At 39.9% G+C, this 16,918-nt stretch overlaps 1 protein-coding gene and 1 non-coding gene across 5 annotated transcripts in view; one reads left to right on the top strand and one right to left on the bottom strand.

The window, feature by feature from the left end:
- Positions 1 to 16,918, bottom strand: part of Mmp2 (Matrix metalloproteinase 2) — an 88,299-nt gene that overhangs the window by 50,590 nt on the left and 20,791 nt on the right. For 3 of the 4 annotated variants that reach the window (XM_070284761.1, XM_070284760.1, XM_017171925.3), the window contains 2 exons: positions 14,558 to 14,659; positions 14,248 to 14,447 (listed from right to left, as the gene is read on the bottom strand). In XM_070284761.1, coding sequence (XP_070140862.1) covers positions 14,248 to 14,447; positions 14,558 to 14,647 — 290 coding nt within the window. In that variant the 5' untranslated portion in view covers positions 14,648 to 14,659. Of the gene's footprint in view, positions 1 to 2,986; positions 3,584 to 14,247; positions 14,448 to 14,557; positions 14,660 to 16,918 lie in introns of those variants that run through there. The other variant, XM_017171926.3, reaches the window with a different exon arrangement.
- TRNAM-CAU (transfer RNA methionine (anticodon CAU)) lies at positions 7,113 to 7,184 on the top strand. The gene has a single exon. It is a non-coding gene; the product is annotated as a tRNA-Met (tRNA).

Here is a 16,918-nt window from a genome sequence, read left to right as displayed (position 1 = left end):
TTTTTGGCCAAATTGTCCTCTCTGTCGATAACAATGGATCATCTCAAACCTGCAGCCATAATCTGTACAGCACTTCCTCGGTCCCATAATCTTTCATTAGGGCCCCTGTACTTTACACTCCAGTTCACACAGCAGCAGCAGCAGCAGGAGGAGCAGCAGGAGGAGCAGCAGCATCCTTCTAACCCATTTGTGTTGGCCGAACATATTTCAATTTCCTTGGGCCAGCCGCTGCCCCTTCTGCTTCCTGCCAATTTATTGCCCCTTCATTGTTTTTGCTGCCTGTGTGTGCCTGCGACAATCCCAAAATGTCTGAAAAACATTTAGGCCGCATTTCATTTCATTACGTTTTTATCTTTTTTCGGCTACTAATTTCATTTTGTGCATATTTTCCCTAGAGAGGAAGAGAGGGACTACCATTTTGTATTTTATTCCTTGGTCCTTTTACCCCGCTGAAGCTTAATTAATTCCCCCGAAAAAATATTTATAACTTTGTGTCCAATATGGTTTTGGCCAGGCTTTACTCAAAGACATATTTTAATTTGTATTCCTGGGAGTAAGTGTGTTTGGGTGAAAATCTAAGAAATTTATGCATGACTGCAACAGGGTCAAGTTGCAAAAGCCTTTAGCCTTTAATGCCACACAGCTGCTGGAAGGAAAACAAAAGCCGAGGAAACTCTTAGCCCTTTTCCGAAAAGGGGGTGTATGGATCCAACTCCCCAGATAAGCAGATTTATGAGCTAAACAACGAAACTCAAATAACTGGAGACACAATTCGGTTTTTCGGTTTTTCGGTTCTCCTAGCTCTCCTTCTTCTCTTGGACAGGGATTGGATTGGTTTGGAGAAGCGCCCGGAAGCGTGAAAAGCCAGATAAAAGCACAGACACACACACACACACACCCAGAAAAATACTCCAGCGGCAAGATTTATGAGCGGCCAGGACAGGACACAGGACACAAGGATGCGTGGTGTGGTGGCAACGATGATGGGCAACAGAATGTCACAGGAAGTGCGAAGCGAGCAACTATTGACATGTCCACCAGAGCCCAACCCTCTGCCTTATATATATATATATATAGTACGTACCCGATATCGGGGGTAACTGCAGACGTGCGTATAATTTTACGTTGCGGTTGGGGAGCAAAAAAAGTAAAATAACAGGAGCCGCTCAGACAGTTCCCGTTAGCGTTCCTGATCCCCAGGTAGGAGGTGTCAATTTCGTTTTCATTAAGTTGCTTCTGCTTGACTTGCTCCTGGCCAGGGGTTCTTCTCTTAATTTGCGTCACTTTGCTTGGACGGCGGTCTCAAATTTCAACGCAAAAAAAATATATATATAAAATACTAAAAAATAAGAGGGGAAAGCGGCTGCTCGTTTGTAAAACAAGAAGTAAGAGCCGAAGCCCTACTTGCGTCTCGCCTTCATTTTCGCATTAATTAATACTTATTACAAAAAAAAAGAAGAAAATAAGTACGTCTAAAAAAAAGGGAAGGTAAAGGAAAGGGGGGGCCCAAAAAGGAGCAAACTTGGCCCAAAAGGCCAGCCAGAATCTTTGGGTCCAAGCTGGGGCTAGGTAAAATTTTAATCACTTCCTTCAGCGGCAACATTTTGGTCTCATTTTGTTGCTGTTTCTTAATTTTGTTCAGTGGGTTTTTCGGTTTCAGTTTTTTTTTCTTTCAGCTGGTTTTCAGTTGGTAATTTGAGTCTGTTAACATTTTTTTTTTTTTTTTTTTGGTCAGCTTTCGGTGTGGAAGGGAATTTTCTTTGTGGCCTAACTAGGGACTTAATTAAAACTAATTCCATTTAAATATTATAGGGAGCATTTTGTGCCAGCGACAAACGATTTTCACTTCCTTTTTGTTTAATTGAATTTTTAGCCAGTCTTTGTCTCTCTGGCAAATCTACAAAAGATGCTTAGAAAAGGAGGGTTTCGGGGTTGACTTTTTGGCTTAAAATCTTTTGGTTTTGTTTGTGGCCAGCAGTTTGGCTTTAAACAAAGCCAAGGGCTTAAGGAAAACGTGGGTAGTTGAATGAAAAGTTTAGCCTGAAGGGACAAGACTTCTTTGGTTGGCTAATTTTTAAAGAAAATTGTTAGATTTAATAACTTTTTTATTAAGGGAATATGACCTTAAAATAGGTAAATACATATTTATTTAAATATTTAATAAAAAAACGAATAGTAGACCTTTAAATTAGCTAACAACTCTTACCTTTCAGCCATAGCTTTGATATTACAATTAGCATATAATTATTTAAAATAAAACGCAAATATTATGAATGCAAATCAATCAAAACACATTAACATATTTAGCACTTTCCACTAACTGGAAAAAAGGTGCATTGAAAACCAAACAAAGAATGAAAATTGCTGATTATAATAGAACACAAAAACCCACTATATACATGCAGTAATCAACTAGAAAATGTTTGACAATTGATGCCTGATTGCAGACGCACAAAAAAAGAAAGGCAACAGCAAACAGCAAACAAATTTGCATATGTGTATATATAGTATAGTAGTATATATATCGGCTAATTGGCAGACTGACAGCAACAAGAATCGGGATGAGAAGTTGTGGTGTGTAATTTCAAATTGATTGCTGGCATATGCCAATACGGCTAATGGCCACGGCAGGGCCCCGGAAAAGCCGGTGAAAATTGTGTAATTTATGAAGAGATTCGGACCACACTTAATTAACATGAAGCTGGGAATCGGAATCGGTGCTACGGTGCTCCATGCTCCGAGGCTAATTTGGTCCAAAATATATGGCCGTGCGAGCAGATGGCCGGCCGAGTGCAATCTAATATTAATGCTCCTCTGGCCGCCTGCATTTATTGGCATATAAATCACTTGGCAAAATCACAGCCTGCACACAAACACACACACACACAATCGCACAATATTGGCCCAGAGCGCTGGAGCTAGTAGAGCCTGGCCTGGTTGGGGGGCTAAAACCATCTTAGACGGAGGCTTAACCAAAGGCACTTACCCATCAGGAAGAATCCTCCAAGCCTTTGTGTTTCAGCACTCTCTATGGGGGCACATCCTTTACCGCCTCTCGCTGCATTTTGTCCTTCTTCTTTGTTTTTTTCGTGACTCTCTTTCATGTCAATTAATGCGACGCACTCTTCAAATATTAGCAGACATTATGTGACTGCACTAAGCCCTTGCCAGGCTGTCTCGGCTGCCTTGGGGTCCTTAAAGCATTTCCTCCGACGGAGCCAGCAGCAAGGAGCAGGATCTCTGTTTGCACAATGAGCACACAAATGACTTGCAGCTCTTCAGCCTGGCTTTTTGTTCTTTAATCGGGGGCATTATTATGATGCCTCCACTTCGACGAGTTCTCGTTCTCGTTCTCAACGTCCCTGGTCCTCGTCCTCCTGTGGGAGCTCAAGTGGCGGGGATTACGTGTTGACGTTGAATGCGCCGCTGATTCATTTTCCGCCGGATTCATACACTTTTTCTCTTCCTGCTGCTCCTCCTCCCTGCTGGCGGCTGATCATAATGTGGCCAAGCCAGGTTGATGAGCTCCTGCGGCAGCGTTCCATTTGGGCTTTTGTTTTGTTTCCTGGGAGCACCACTCACACTGACCACTTGGCAGCAACTGAGCTCTGCGCCGGCTGTGCGTCCGTATTTCAATGGAAAGTGTCACCAAGCTTCGCTCGATCTCGGAGCTTTTCCCCCCCCCCAAAAAAAGAGCTTATTTATAAGACTCGAAGAGAGCGTATAAGAGATGAAGGCGCAGGCGCATCCTTAATTGCTGCTCGGCTCGGCACGAAGGCCAAACTTGGTTTTATGTTCGGTTTTGGCTTCGGTTTCGGCTTCGGCTTCGGAATATTTCGTGTCTCGGAATTCGGCCTCACATATGAAAATTAAAAGCGCTTAACCACAATTAACAATTGGTCACCCACAACCCCACTCGACCTAGCCTAGTCTATACTATCCTATATATTTTTTTGTTGCTACTGTTGTTGTGCTTTGGCTTTTGGTGTTGGCAAACAAATTTACCGGACATGGCATTAATCAAGACAGTTGTGACACTAAAACAGCCCAGCAATTAATCAACACAGAGAGGCTCAGGCAACCACTAGAAACACAAAAAATATAGAAGCAAAGTCAGGGGGTAACTTCTGGCGGCGCCTGCATTAACTGATTGTTGTTGGTCTGGGCCAAGAAACTTGTCAGTTTGAATAAAAGTTCGGACAGCGGCCAGCTAGCTATATCGAATCAAATCAAAGTTTGATTTGACAGCCAGACAAACAGACCGAAAGGATAGCCAGGACCCGGAATTGATGTGGTTCCTTCCCTTCCAACAAACAACTTCAACATCAAGTGGAAACTTTTGGCCAAAAACCGAGACCAGTGCAGCGTACACAAACACAAACACTCACACAGACACAGACACACACTTAACCCTCAAACCTGAAACATCTTGGGCATATTTTGCCCCAGAGCCAAAGCCAATATCAATTTATCAATTAATGCGGCTAATGAGCAGGCGAACTGTGACTGGTTGCTGTGTCACTTAATGCAAGGCTCCCCCTCCGTACATATGTATTGCAAAATTAATTAGGATTCGCTCATCATCAACTCTGACACATAGCACCATAAATATCCTCGTATATATACTATATATATTATATGTATGTACATGACGCATATTGTCTGTCTCGGCGACTCTACGGCGGCGGCGACTATATAAACGTAACGAGATTTCACCGCACAGCAAATTGTTGTTGGGCTTTAATTGACAATCAAAGCAAGTAATCAAATTTGCAGCCTGACATTTTTCATTAGAATTATTATGTAGTTACACTGAGTATAACCCAGTTCCGATTGCACATCCCCCTACGCTACGCCCTATATCAACAACATTATATCGCGCGCCACATCAAAGGCGTAAAATAGTGTGGACAAGAGACCTTTAATCAAGATGACGAAAGACTAGCAGGGTTTATACGAAGTGGGAAAGTCTATGGGAAAATAAAGACACTTTAAGGGGGAAATTCTGGGGAAATAAAGCAGAATTGAGGTTTATAGAGAGAGTTCTTAAGGCAGGATAGACTTTGATAGAAGATTTTACAAAAATTATTAAAAAAATACTTACAGATCTTAAGAAAATTAAAGAGAAATTCTGGTAAAATTGATAGGATACAAGACAGGATAGACTTTAGTAAAAGATTTTACAAAAATTATAAAATTATATTTTCAGATCTTAAGAGTCTGATTTTTGAAAATTTATTAATATCAATCAGTAATATTATTTTTAGATATATTTAGAATATATCCTTATAATATTATACTGGTTAAAAGTTCTTTATGTCAAGACGTTTTCCTGGCATAAACTATTTCCTCAGCACTTCTTCCTAGCCGCAGAAAATTGTACTTTATTATTTTGATTAACTCCCGGAAAAAGCGGAAAATCATGCTGAAATTCTAGTCGAAAAAATGTCTGAGAATTACATAGCATTAAGGCTTATTTTGGTTTATGTTTTTTCTCCTTTTTCCCTACTTTATTTTTGTATTTTCGGTTCGATTTGATTCTGGCGCTTGTCATTTAATATCCGCAATTAAAGTGGTCATCAATCAAAATGAACAGAAATGGGCGGCAAGAAACCTAAATGAATTAAAAGTAAACGAAAGAACAAAGCAAAGGATGAATGCACAACAATAAATAGAAGGAGCAGCAGAGAGAGAGGGGAAGAGGAAGGAGCATAAAGAAAACAGAGAGGAACAGCGGTACAGCGAAACCGAGGAGAAAGATGGGGAGCAGCGCAGCAAATGAACGGGAAACGAAATGGAGCGACAGAAAAGGAAACCAAAAAAAGGAGCAGCGCCAACCGAAGGATGAAACCCAACACAAGCAGGCGAAGCTTACAAACACATACATACATACATATATATTCTGAGGCACTATAACAATGACCGTTATCGTTGTCCAGTCCCAGCACTGAGAGAAAATTATAATTCTTTGAGGTTAATTAAGGAAATGAGACTCGAAAGTATCTCTACCCTGAAATTTTAATATTTATATTGGAAAAACATATTACCGAAATGCTATAACAAATTGTGAATTATAGCATGACAAAAGAGATAATATATAAATTAAGTACATAATCTAAATTATTTACCATAAAATCTTTGAAAATTTGGTAAATTGATTTTATAAACAAACAAAAAAAATCTAAAAATGAAAAAAATATATCAGACTCTTAAAACATATTCCTAAATATTTAAAATTTTATAATTTTTTCGAGTGCTCCTTTAGCCCCCGTCTTTTCACTGTCCTAGCTCATCCTGGGCGGCGATAAACAAGTGCTATACAAACAAAGATGGCGCTGTACGCTGAACCATTGATGATTGAACAGGACATTAATCTAACAAAATGCAGACAGCCTGCAGAGAGGGGCACAGGAGCAGGCGAAGGCGGTGGCGAGGCAAGCGACCAAATCAACTGACCAACTGTGAAAGTGTCAAATTTCAAGCCACACATTGTTGGCTCCATTGCCGGGACCCCGGACCCGGAACCCGGGACCCCTGTATCCTGACCCGAATCCTTGTGGTTGCTGGTGCTTTTGCTGTCCATAGCCACTGGCGACGCGTCGGCCACGGAAGCAAACATAATTACGCGGATGCCAATGCTTCACGGTCGTGGCTGTATAATAATATGGCAGGATCATACGCAGGCATATGTATATATGTATATGGCGTATATACCTGTTTGTTGTCCTTTTACGTCACGTTCTAAATTCTAAGACTGCTTGTGTAGAGGTTAATTTATGGCAATATAATAAGTCAATTCAAATTGATGGCCATTTGCAGGTGAATTTCTAAAGGGTATAGAGTAAGGATTCAGCAAGGATTGTGGGGTAGATGTTCAGGGTTCAGAGGTTACATTTTTATAAAATTTATTTTTATATTGGATTATATGAAGTGGTTCTATCTAATCTAAGTTTATATCTCATTTATCTAATCTTGTATCTAATCTTTCCTATTTAGAGTTGATATTTGCGTTTTGTTTTCACAATCCAATTGGCTTTCAACATATATATTTATTCTAATAAGAACTGTGTTCATTTCACCGTTATGCTGGTTTGGGTGGGCTGATTTTCATAAGCAGAGTGGCGCAGTGGAAGCGTGCTGGGCCCATAACCCAGAGGTCCGAGGATCGAAACCTTGCTCTGCTAGAGTAGGATATATATTTTTTAATATTTTTAAGATTTAAAATTAATTATTTTCCCATTGTATACGGAGTTTCTGTATACATTTAAGATGTAAATCTGATAAATCTAAAACTCTCAACCTAACTCAAATCTCAATATTCTGTTGTGCATTTAATCAAGTTTTTGTTCTGGTAAATTTCGGTGTCGAATCACAAAAGTGACAAAATGCAATCGTTTTCGTAGCTTCAATTGCATCGTCATCTCGATTTGATGGTTTTGACACGGAACAAAGGCCGGACCATGAGCAGAAGCAGAAGCCGGAGCCGGAGCCGTAGAGCTCCATCGGTTGAAGCTGCTCATTTGCTGTCCATGGAAAATTAGACGCTAAATTAGCACACAAAACTGATGCACTAACGGTGCTGGAGGCGGAAATAATGGGTGGACTGGGCGTAGTTTCAGTGGCAGGACGACAGCCTGCGAGTGTTAAGTTGCCCAAAAACGACGACCCGACGTCCTCCAGCAACTAGCTATAGCTACTAGGATGTGTTTGTGTTCGCTCTGCTCCTGATGTTTCTGTGGTACAGTGACTGATGTGGCACAAAAACCAAAGGCCCGGCCTGACTGACTAGTAGCCAGCGGAAAAACACAGCTAACAGTCCCTGCCCATTACGCTGAGAGAAAAGCAGAAAAAGTAAAATTTAAATTAAAAAAAATGTGAAAGGAACTATTTTTAAAACCCTGACTACTTTGGGGAAGGTGACCAAAAATATTCAAATAGAAATGTTAATTAAATATATTTTTTACTGTGTGCATAAACCAGTCATTGCCCCCCAGGATTGACACGTACAAAGAAGCGGACCGTTCGTCCATCCGCTCCTGCCCTCCGCCGCGTCCAGCTGCTGTTGTTGCGGCTGTGTCAGCGGGCGGTTGGCAAATGGGTTTCCAATGGGTTCCGTTCCGCAAGAACCCTCTCCAATCCACTGGATGGATGGCTCGAATTCGGTTTGCCCGCAGCTCGAACAGGAAGCGAGGGACTTATAGGAATTCGTGCGGCGGCAATTCCTGCAGCCCACTGCTGGTTATTAAATTTTGAAATGCTACACCTTGTGCGGTATCGGATTGCCGGCTCAAGGAGTGCGCGCTAAGACAAAAGGATATACTGTATGGCATTGTAGTATGTTATGTGTGTGTTTGGAGGGGGAAACCCTAGCCTACATGCCTATATCAAAGTTCATGCAAAATTCAAAGGCCCAAGCCAGCATAAGAAAATATGCCACATCATAAATTTGGCATATCACGATGCGAGTATGCAATCCTTTCACAGACACACACACAGACACAAACACACAGTGGCCCACACACACAGACAGATGTTGACACAGTTTTCCTTGAGCTCCGTCTGAGCTCAGCACAAAATGTCTATTTTAATATGAACCCAAATTGAGGATTTTATTTATGCACAAGCTTAGTTTACAATACTTGCTGGCTTTACCTCAAGCAGCAGCCTTTGTTCCCAACTGTACTCGGGGCTTTCTGGTTTCTCGGACTGGCAGTGCTCAGGGACCTTTTCGTTTTTTTTTATTCTGTGGACTATAAAAAGCTTGCAGACGAGTGGCAAATGACTTAAAAAACAAAAACAGATATGGAATTCTATGGAAAAAATATCATAATAAAAATCTCCAGCAGTTAAAATAATTGTCACAGTAATAAAGCAATGCACGAAATTATAACTGACCCTATGGAGGGGTGGTTTGAAGAGTTTTAAGGGTTGAAATTAAATTTAATAAATTTAATTTCAACTTTATTAAGAAATATAGATGGAAAAATATACATATATCTGGAAAATAGCCCTTGAATAAATTCTTAAATATAATTACTATTTTATATATATATATTATTAAAATATTATATATTACTAAAATGTTAATATTTTTCTCATATAATTAACTAACCTTTTTTATAAATAAATTTATTAAAACTAGATATTATTTATTATTCTCTTAGGATTTTTATTTCTTGCAAAAAGAAAAGGTTAAGTTAAGGATAGAAGATTTAATAGAAATTTTTTCTTATCGAAATTATCGATAATTTATATAGAGAAGTGAAAAATAAACCGTTTAATTTCTTTTTTAATTAACATGCCAATAAAAATATAATATAATCAATTTCAAATTAATTTTCTAAGATTATTCTTGTAAAAAGAAAAGGTTAGGTTAAAGAAAGAAGATTTAATACAAATTTTCCGTTATCGAAATTATCGATAATTTATATAGGCAAGTGAAAAATAAACACTTCAATTTCTTTTTTATTTGATATTCCAATTCCAAAAAAATATATTATATAACCAATTTCATATTCATTTTCTAAGTTTATTCAAAAAGTTTATTTTTTAATAAATTATTTAATAAATGTATTTAAGAATATGCAAAGTTCTTTAAGAACACTTTGAATTTATTAAAATAAATATTTTTTTTTAATTATTTAATTAACCTTTAGTAACCCCCTATTCCTCAATCTTCCCTCGAAGTTGTCTGCTGCGTCTGCCTTTAGTTGCTTACTACCAGCAGTCACTGTGTACAGTCCGTTTCGCCGGCATACTGCTGTTCTGGCTGCACTTGCTCCATTTTATAGCTGGCAAACATTATGGCCATGATTAATGGCAGATAATAATTTCGAGTGCCGAGCACTTGACAGCATACGAAAAGTCAGAAAACTATGGCCAATGGACGCCCATTAGCCCTTGGCCGCCGCTGGCCTTCCCCCCCGAAAAAAAAATGCACTGCGAATGGATCAAGGAGTGGAGAAAGCAACGAGAGAAAGCAGAGAGGAGAATGGAAAGGACAAAGTACTGCAAGTGACTGCTGCAAAATAAACAGCAGCAGCAGCAGCAGCAACAGCAGCAGCAGCAACAGAAGCTGAAACAGCATAAAACTATTGCCATGTTCTGTTTGCGGCATTAAATGCCTCTCGCTTCCCCGCCTGCACTTTCGCTGGTGCGTGTGATTTACTCCGCCTGGCGAATAAATTATGATGGGGAAAAGCGTTCGCTGGCGTTGATCAGCAAATTATTTTATGCAAATTAAAAATCGTAAAAAAAAATCTCCTATAAATAAAGGGGATTATAGGGAGGGGGACGTAACGTAACCCGATATCTTCCATTTCAGGAACTTGGCCAGGCCACTGACCACAATTTTGTTATGGTTTGTGCTGCCATCCAAAATTGATTTAGCCAAAGACCCTCTCCGCTTCCCGCATTTGGCCAGCATTCACTAATGATTTTTGCCAGCAACAGCTGTGGCAAACGACATTTAAATCTTGGTTTTTGGGTTCAAAATTTTGCTAGTAAATGGAAGAAATAAAGCAATCATATTTATCAGAAATTAATTGGTAAATCCTTTATAAGGAAAATAATAATAATTCTTTATAGAAAATACTTGGCTTTATATTTACTATTTTATATATTACAAAAATAATATTCAAGGACATTTTACCCAACAAAATCCAAGTTCAACTCACAGATTAAATTGAGTAAAAATCTAAAACACAAAGAAATGCTCTCCCTTCATCACCGATCTAAACTTGATCCCAGAGTTTGTGGAGCTCGTGTTTCCGGTTAGGGACCAACGTTGGTTAAAAGCTTTGCCACCAGGAACACTACTGGCAAGCTGACCAAGGACACAATGTCCTGCGAGCAAGACCAATAAGTGCAACTCGAGGTGAAGCTGCAGCCAAGCTGGTCCTTTCTTTCTTTTCTTTTCCCCTGGCTTGTGGGTTGGAGAGGTAAGAGAGTGGCCGTCATAAAATTACTTTTTATCATTGTAACATGGCCAACATGATGGCGCCTTGGCAAGGTCCTTTTCCCCGCCGATACATGCGGAGCATAGTTTTTATGACGTTTGCCACAAGGCATCAGTATCCGTCCACGTCCACGTCGACTCTTTATGTGGCAGCGGCTAAGAGGTTGCCACGCCACGTGCTCTCGTCTCTAACCCCCCTCACATTTCTCTCAGTGCAGCCCAGTATTAATGCCTCGCATGCACGCTAATAAGCATAAACGCAAAGAAAGACGAGACCTTCTTGGCCGGTCGGAATGTGTGCGTGTTAAGGACTCGTACGCGGCACGCCGCAATCTGCACACTCCTTTGACTTCATTGTGCACTTTATTAATGTTATTAAAAATCTAACAAATGCTCGGCAAGTGCGCAATGCACATTCGCTGCGGTTTATTAATGCCACAAAAACGGGCAATTAATGGTGAGCCCTTGACCACACTATAGTACTACAAAGTTGCTGCTAATAGAGAAAAAGCTGTTGGCCAGGAAAGCAGGAGAACTGCTGCTAAACTGGCTAAAATGAACTCACTCAATTGGCCGGCAAATTAAGCCAGCATTCTCTGCAGCAGTTCCCCCCTTGGCAAACTTTTACCTTTCGCAATATTTCAAGAATTTTTTAACAATTTCCCAGAGCCAGACTAGAAAAAATCAAGAAGTGAGGAACAATTTAAGCTAGAACAAAAGGTAAGTGCGGAGAGCGACAGAGCAACAGGTGTGAAGGTCCTTTTATTGACACAATTGTTTGCCGATGCATTAAGCGGGAAATGGAAAATGAAAAAGGCTAAGAGGGGAAAAAAGCCCAGCAACAACCCTTTTAGGAGTCACACAAAACTGCATTAATTAAGAAAGATTTAATTTGAAGGAAAAGGGACATTACAAAGGAGCCGAAACTGGGGAAACTTTACTTGTAGCCAAGTAAATGCCACATTACGACGACTATTGCCCTTGCCAAACAAAGATTCTCCCCCGTCGTTTTTGGTTTCCTCAGCTGCACAACAATTGCCAATTTAGTTTAAAACAATTGCGCAAAGTGCAAGTTTTTGGTCACTTCCGCTGAAGCTGCTGCTGTCACTTGATTTTGAGTTTACACAGAAAATTATAGGGATTTTAGTTTGAGAATAAATAAAGCAAAGATATTAGGATTATGGGGTTAATCTAAAGGAAATTTAAGTGCATTTTCTTGATTTTAGCTATATAAATCGAGTCTTGAAAAGATACTAATGAGCATTTTTAATTGGAATAAATATACATAGCTTTAATGCACTTATCTTCTGTCAAAACACAAAGATTGAGACACAATATCGATTAAATCAAGACAACTGAAAAAGATAAAGTTGTTCCTGATACTTTTTACATATTTCTTAAGGCTATTTCCACTAGATTCTTTCAATCTTTGTTTAACTTATGATGTAACATTATCAAATATTAAATTATTTCTCCCAGAAGCTCTAAAATTTCTTCTATTTATGTCTTTCCGTGTAACCAAGGAGCAATTCCACCAGTTAATATCTCAAGAAATTCTGCGATGGCGACTACTTTGTGGCAGGATGTTGTCATTGTGTGTTTCTCTCGTGAAAATGCGGTGAAAACAAAATGAGTACAAAACTGCTAAGAACGACTTCCGTGCCTTACCATGCTGAGCGGAAATGGAAAAACACTTCGGAACACACACACACACAGAAAAAACCATTTCCATCTCATCTCCGCGGAGCTTGCCTCATTTTGCCTTTGTGCTGCAATTAAGGCGAACACATGCAGCTTGGCCAAAAGCAGGTCAATACATATTGATATCCCATCGTCCTGGGCCCAAGTATATACATATATATTTCATGTAAAGTCAATTTGAGGCAAACTGCCACCGCTGTGATCCTGGATCCTGCGTAATGCTTTAATTTAGTCGCAATATTGTCCTGCGTTCGTTTTCCCCTCCCTTTTTGGTTGCCTGCCACTTAATGGCCAATTAAGGGTAGACGACACAAGAAATAATTAAATAGCTATCGCTGCATGAACCCCGATGAACCGAGCTGTGTGAGCTGTGAGCTAAAAGCTGCGAGCTGCTTTCTGGTGACTCTGAGCTGAACTTTAAGTGCCACACGGCGTATGTGCAATGTGCCTGGGAAGCTTTCCACTTTCCCAGGGCCGCCTGAAAGTATGCAACAGCAGCAGCAGTTGCCACGCTCGAAGCCATGCAAATTTAATTGCAAGATTCCATAATGAGATAGAGCTGCTTCTTAATCAGCGAAGGCGATGAGATGAGAGTTCGCCAACTGCCCGTTTAATATTTCAAGCGCAATTATGCAGCTGCGCACATTAAAAATCAAATACAACACTAAAAACTGACAGCTGCAATCAGGGCGGAAGTGAGAGAGTGAGTTGGTAGCGTCTTCGTTTCGGCTCATCATAAAATTCAATTTGGCGCAAAGTGTTTAATGAAAGCCACCACCGGTAGTCGTCAGAGCCACCCCGCGCTTTAAGGAATAACTTTTTGCTGCCCAGGAGGTCAGCGGCCATTAACATCTTGGCCAGCAACTGGGAGCCACAACAACTAGTAACTTCAAACTGAGGCCCTGGAAAAGCACTGAATTGTTTTACATAAAAACAAGCACTCGGGCATCAAAATTATGCAATCCCATTCTGGGGGCAAGTGCAATGGCCGTAATAAAAATTAACAAGCTACGCAACGTTTGAGTTTTGAATTAATTGACAGCGCGTATGCACAGGACACAGGAGGGAGGGATCGCAGGATCCAACAGGGAGAGAGATCCAACAAAAAAGGGGAGCCACATTGCTGCTACTCCTTGTAAAATTATAAATTCGCATCTAAATGAACGCTGCAAAATTAATGAACTGCATGCAGTTTAATTGAAATGAACATCCACACGGGGGGCAAGGGGAATGCAAAGCAGCATGGGGGGAGTAAGTGTTCGGGTTCGGATGCGGGTGCGGGTTCGAGTTCGAGTTCTCCAAGGGCGAAGGCAAAAGAGAGCTGAAGCATCCGCGATTTAATTGGAAAAATTCAGAGGCAATACACTTTTAGTACAGGGAACAGATTTAAAACAAAACTTGAAATCAGAGTTTAAATTAAAGTAAAGATTTTTTAATAAGAGAATTTTACAGAATCTAATCATTTCTTTTTAGTCCCAGGAGAGGAGGATGATCTTTATGACAATCTACTTATGTTTTGCAAATTATTCATGTATATATATGATATACACCTTCCCAAACCCATCTTAGATCTATAAACCTAGACTCACCTCCATGTTAGATCCGTTTTGCTCCACTTGGGTCCCTGGAGAACGTAACGCCGCACCCTGGTATAGACCACGTCGTGATCTAGATTATCCGGTGAGAAATTATACGCGTACTTCTTGTCGCCCACACCGCAGCGCGGTTGCTGTATTAGCCGGGCCGTTGCCGAGTCGATTTTGCCGGTAACTGGAATGTTGCCAAAAGACTGCAGAGAGGGGGAGGACAGAGACGACGGTAATGTTAGTTGTGAAATTGTGCATAATAATGGCGCTAGCCGGTAGCCGGCAGCCGGCAGCCAAGAATGGCTGCTCTTACCTGGAGACTACGGATTGCATCTATCAGCTGCTCCTCGGTGCGCAGGGCACCCGTTTCCAGGTCGGACTTGGGCAGATAATCAAACTGCATGAGGTAATTGAACTGCAAGAAGAGACGGGGATGGATGGATGCATTAGGGAAGTGTGCCAAAGGTACGAGTATCGCAGCAGCAAAGGCAATAACAACGGCACTATGGCCACAATGGACCTGCCTGCCATATGGCCAGTTTGGTGAGCCAAACTATTTGTCGTTTGCAAATGATGCTGCCTGCCTCCCATCAGCAAAGCATTCTCAACACAAAAAAAAAAAACAACAACAAAAAATAAACTCACTCAAAAAAAAGAGCAACACCGAAACTTTTTGCATAAAGTTAATGATAAAAGCAACGCCAGATAGGACGGCAAAAGCATAAACAGCAACAAAAACTTTAACATTAATAACCCAAAAAGTATGCCAACGAAAAAAGTGCAAGGAAACGTTGATGGAGAAATGCTTGAAGGAAGGAAGGAGCACAGGACGAGCGAAAGCTTGGCAGGGCCTGTAAGCCATTCCCCTTATCGTTTGGCCAAAATCATAGGGCCTGCTTTTTAGGTCTACTTAGATGCTTAAAGATGGCACTAGAAAACTGAGAACCTTTAAAAATATACATTTGTTGCTTGTTTAACATAACTTAGAAAGGCTTAATATATTTATTTTGAAGAAATATTAAGCAATCTTTATGATTGAAATAGAATATTCTTAGAACTACCTCATTTCTACGAGTAAATAAATTATGTAAAGTTAAAGTAAGCTCTTAAAACTATAATAATTTAATTTTAACTAATATAAATTCAGTTAATAGCACAAAAACGTATTTATCTGTCTTAAAATCAATAGAAATGCTGTCTAAAAGTATGCTATAAAATTTTACTAATACCTTCTAGCTTACATTATAAACTTTAAAAACTTATTTTATATTATATTATTATAAGTTACCAAAAAGTAAAGAAAGAGTACACTAGTCATAATAAACATTTTTTAAGAAAAAAAAAAAATTAAAAATGCAAAATGTATAGCCTACTTTTGGGTGCCCTTACCATATTTATGTAATTTTCGTTATTAAAAACCTGTCATCCTGACCTCCTTCTCTTTATGAAATATCTCATCCTTTGAAGTACCATATCTACTTTATATAATTTCTTCCTATTCCCTATTGATTGGCCTGATATTCCCTAGGGAATTATGTACAAGCATAGCGTTAAGTATGTATATATATTGGGTCACAGCCGAAACAACAGCGGTCTCTTAACGGTAAAGTGCGAAAACAGAAGGCAAATAGAGCCCGAAACTCGATTCGATTCTCCATTCGATTCGCACTGGCCATATGTGTATGTTGGCTCTGGATTTACATATTTTTACATCGCGTGCGCGCATATTTATTAACTAACACACATCCACACACTTGACAAACTTGACACACACACCAGCACATTACGTGACCTGCAAATTAAATTTTCTCTTTCATTTTCCCCACACACACACACGGGAAAATTGTCACACTCGCACCACCAACAGTTTTTCCTAGCCCTTCTTTTCCCCTTACAAAATCGACAACTTTTCGATTTTTCGCCTTAAATACGATAAAAAAAACAACAACGAAAATACAAACTTTTGAATGGGCAAACGATTTGCAAATTTCATGAAAAGAATCGTTAGCCAAAAGTTGCGATAGAGGCCATTGGCATTCTTATGGGGAACGTGATGTGTGGCGATTAGTTGGGATTTATTCCGAATGATGAATGGCCTATCTACTTGGCGTTTAGGTGCTGAAAAGTAGCTGTGTGCGGTGCATATAAATGCACACAATCCGGAATCTGATTTGGCTTCGGAACGTTACTTGAACTTATGGCAGACGAAAGTTCTTTGAGGTACAGTTTTTTACGACTTCCAATTTTCTACATTTGTTTTTTATTTCACAATCAAACAACAGCCATCGAGTCTTTTAATTATTTTCCCTTCGGAAACCCAATAAAAGCTGAAGCGTACTTTGGAGCTTGATTGCTGAATAAAAGCTGAGAGAGATTCCTTTCCATTTCCATTTGAAATTCAGCAGAAGGAGCAGCTTTTAAACGACCACAAAAGTAACACTAAAGTAACCACATGTCGTGGCTTAAACGGAAGCTTATCAATGCGATCCGCCCTTGTTGTTCCTTGGACTTGGAATAACAACAGGAGAATGGCCTGCGGCAGCATTTTGTATGCTTCTGCCATTTTATTTATTATTTTTTCTTTATTTTCCCTTTTTTTTATACCTAACTTCCGCAGCGCAGCAAGTGCACTGGGTGTGCCATAAAGGATGCAGCACAGGATGCGGATACGGAT

Source organism: Drosophila kikkawai, chromosome 2R (assembly GCF_030179895.1).
Source record: "Drosophila kikkawai strain 14028-0561.14 chromosome 2R, DkikHiC1v2, whole genome shotgun sequence".
NCBI classification, from domain to species: domain Eukaryota; kingdom Metazoa; phylum Arthropoda; class Insecta; order Diptera; family Drosophilidae; genus Drosophila; species Drosophila kikkawai.
Note: the sequence above shows the minus strand (reverse complement) of the source record. Positions and strands in the feature narration are given on the sequence as shown.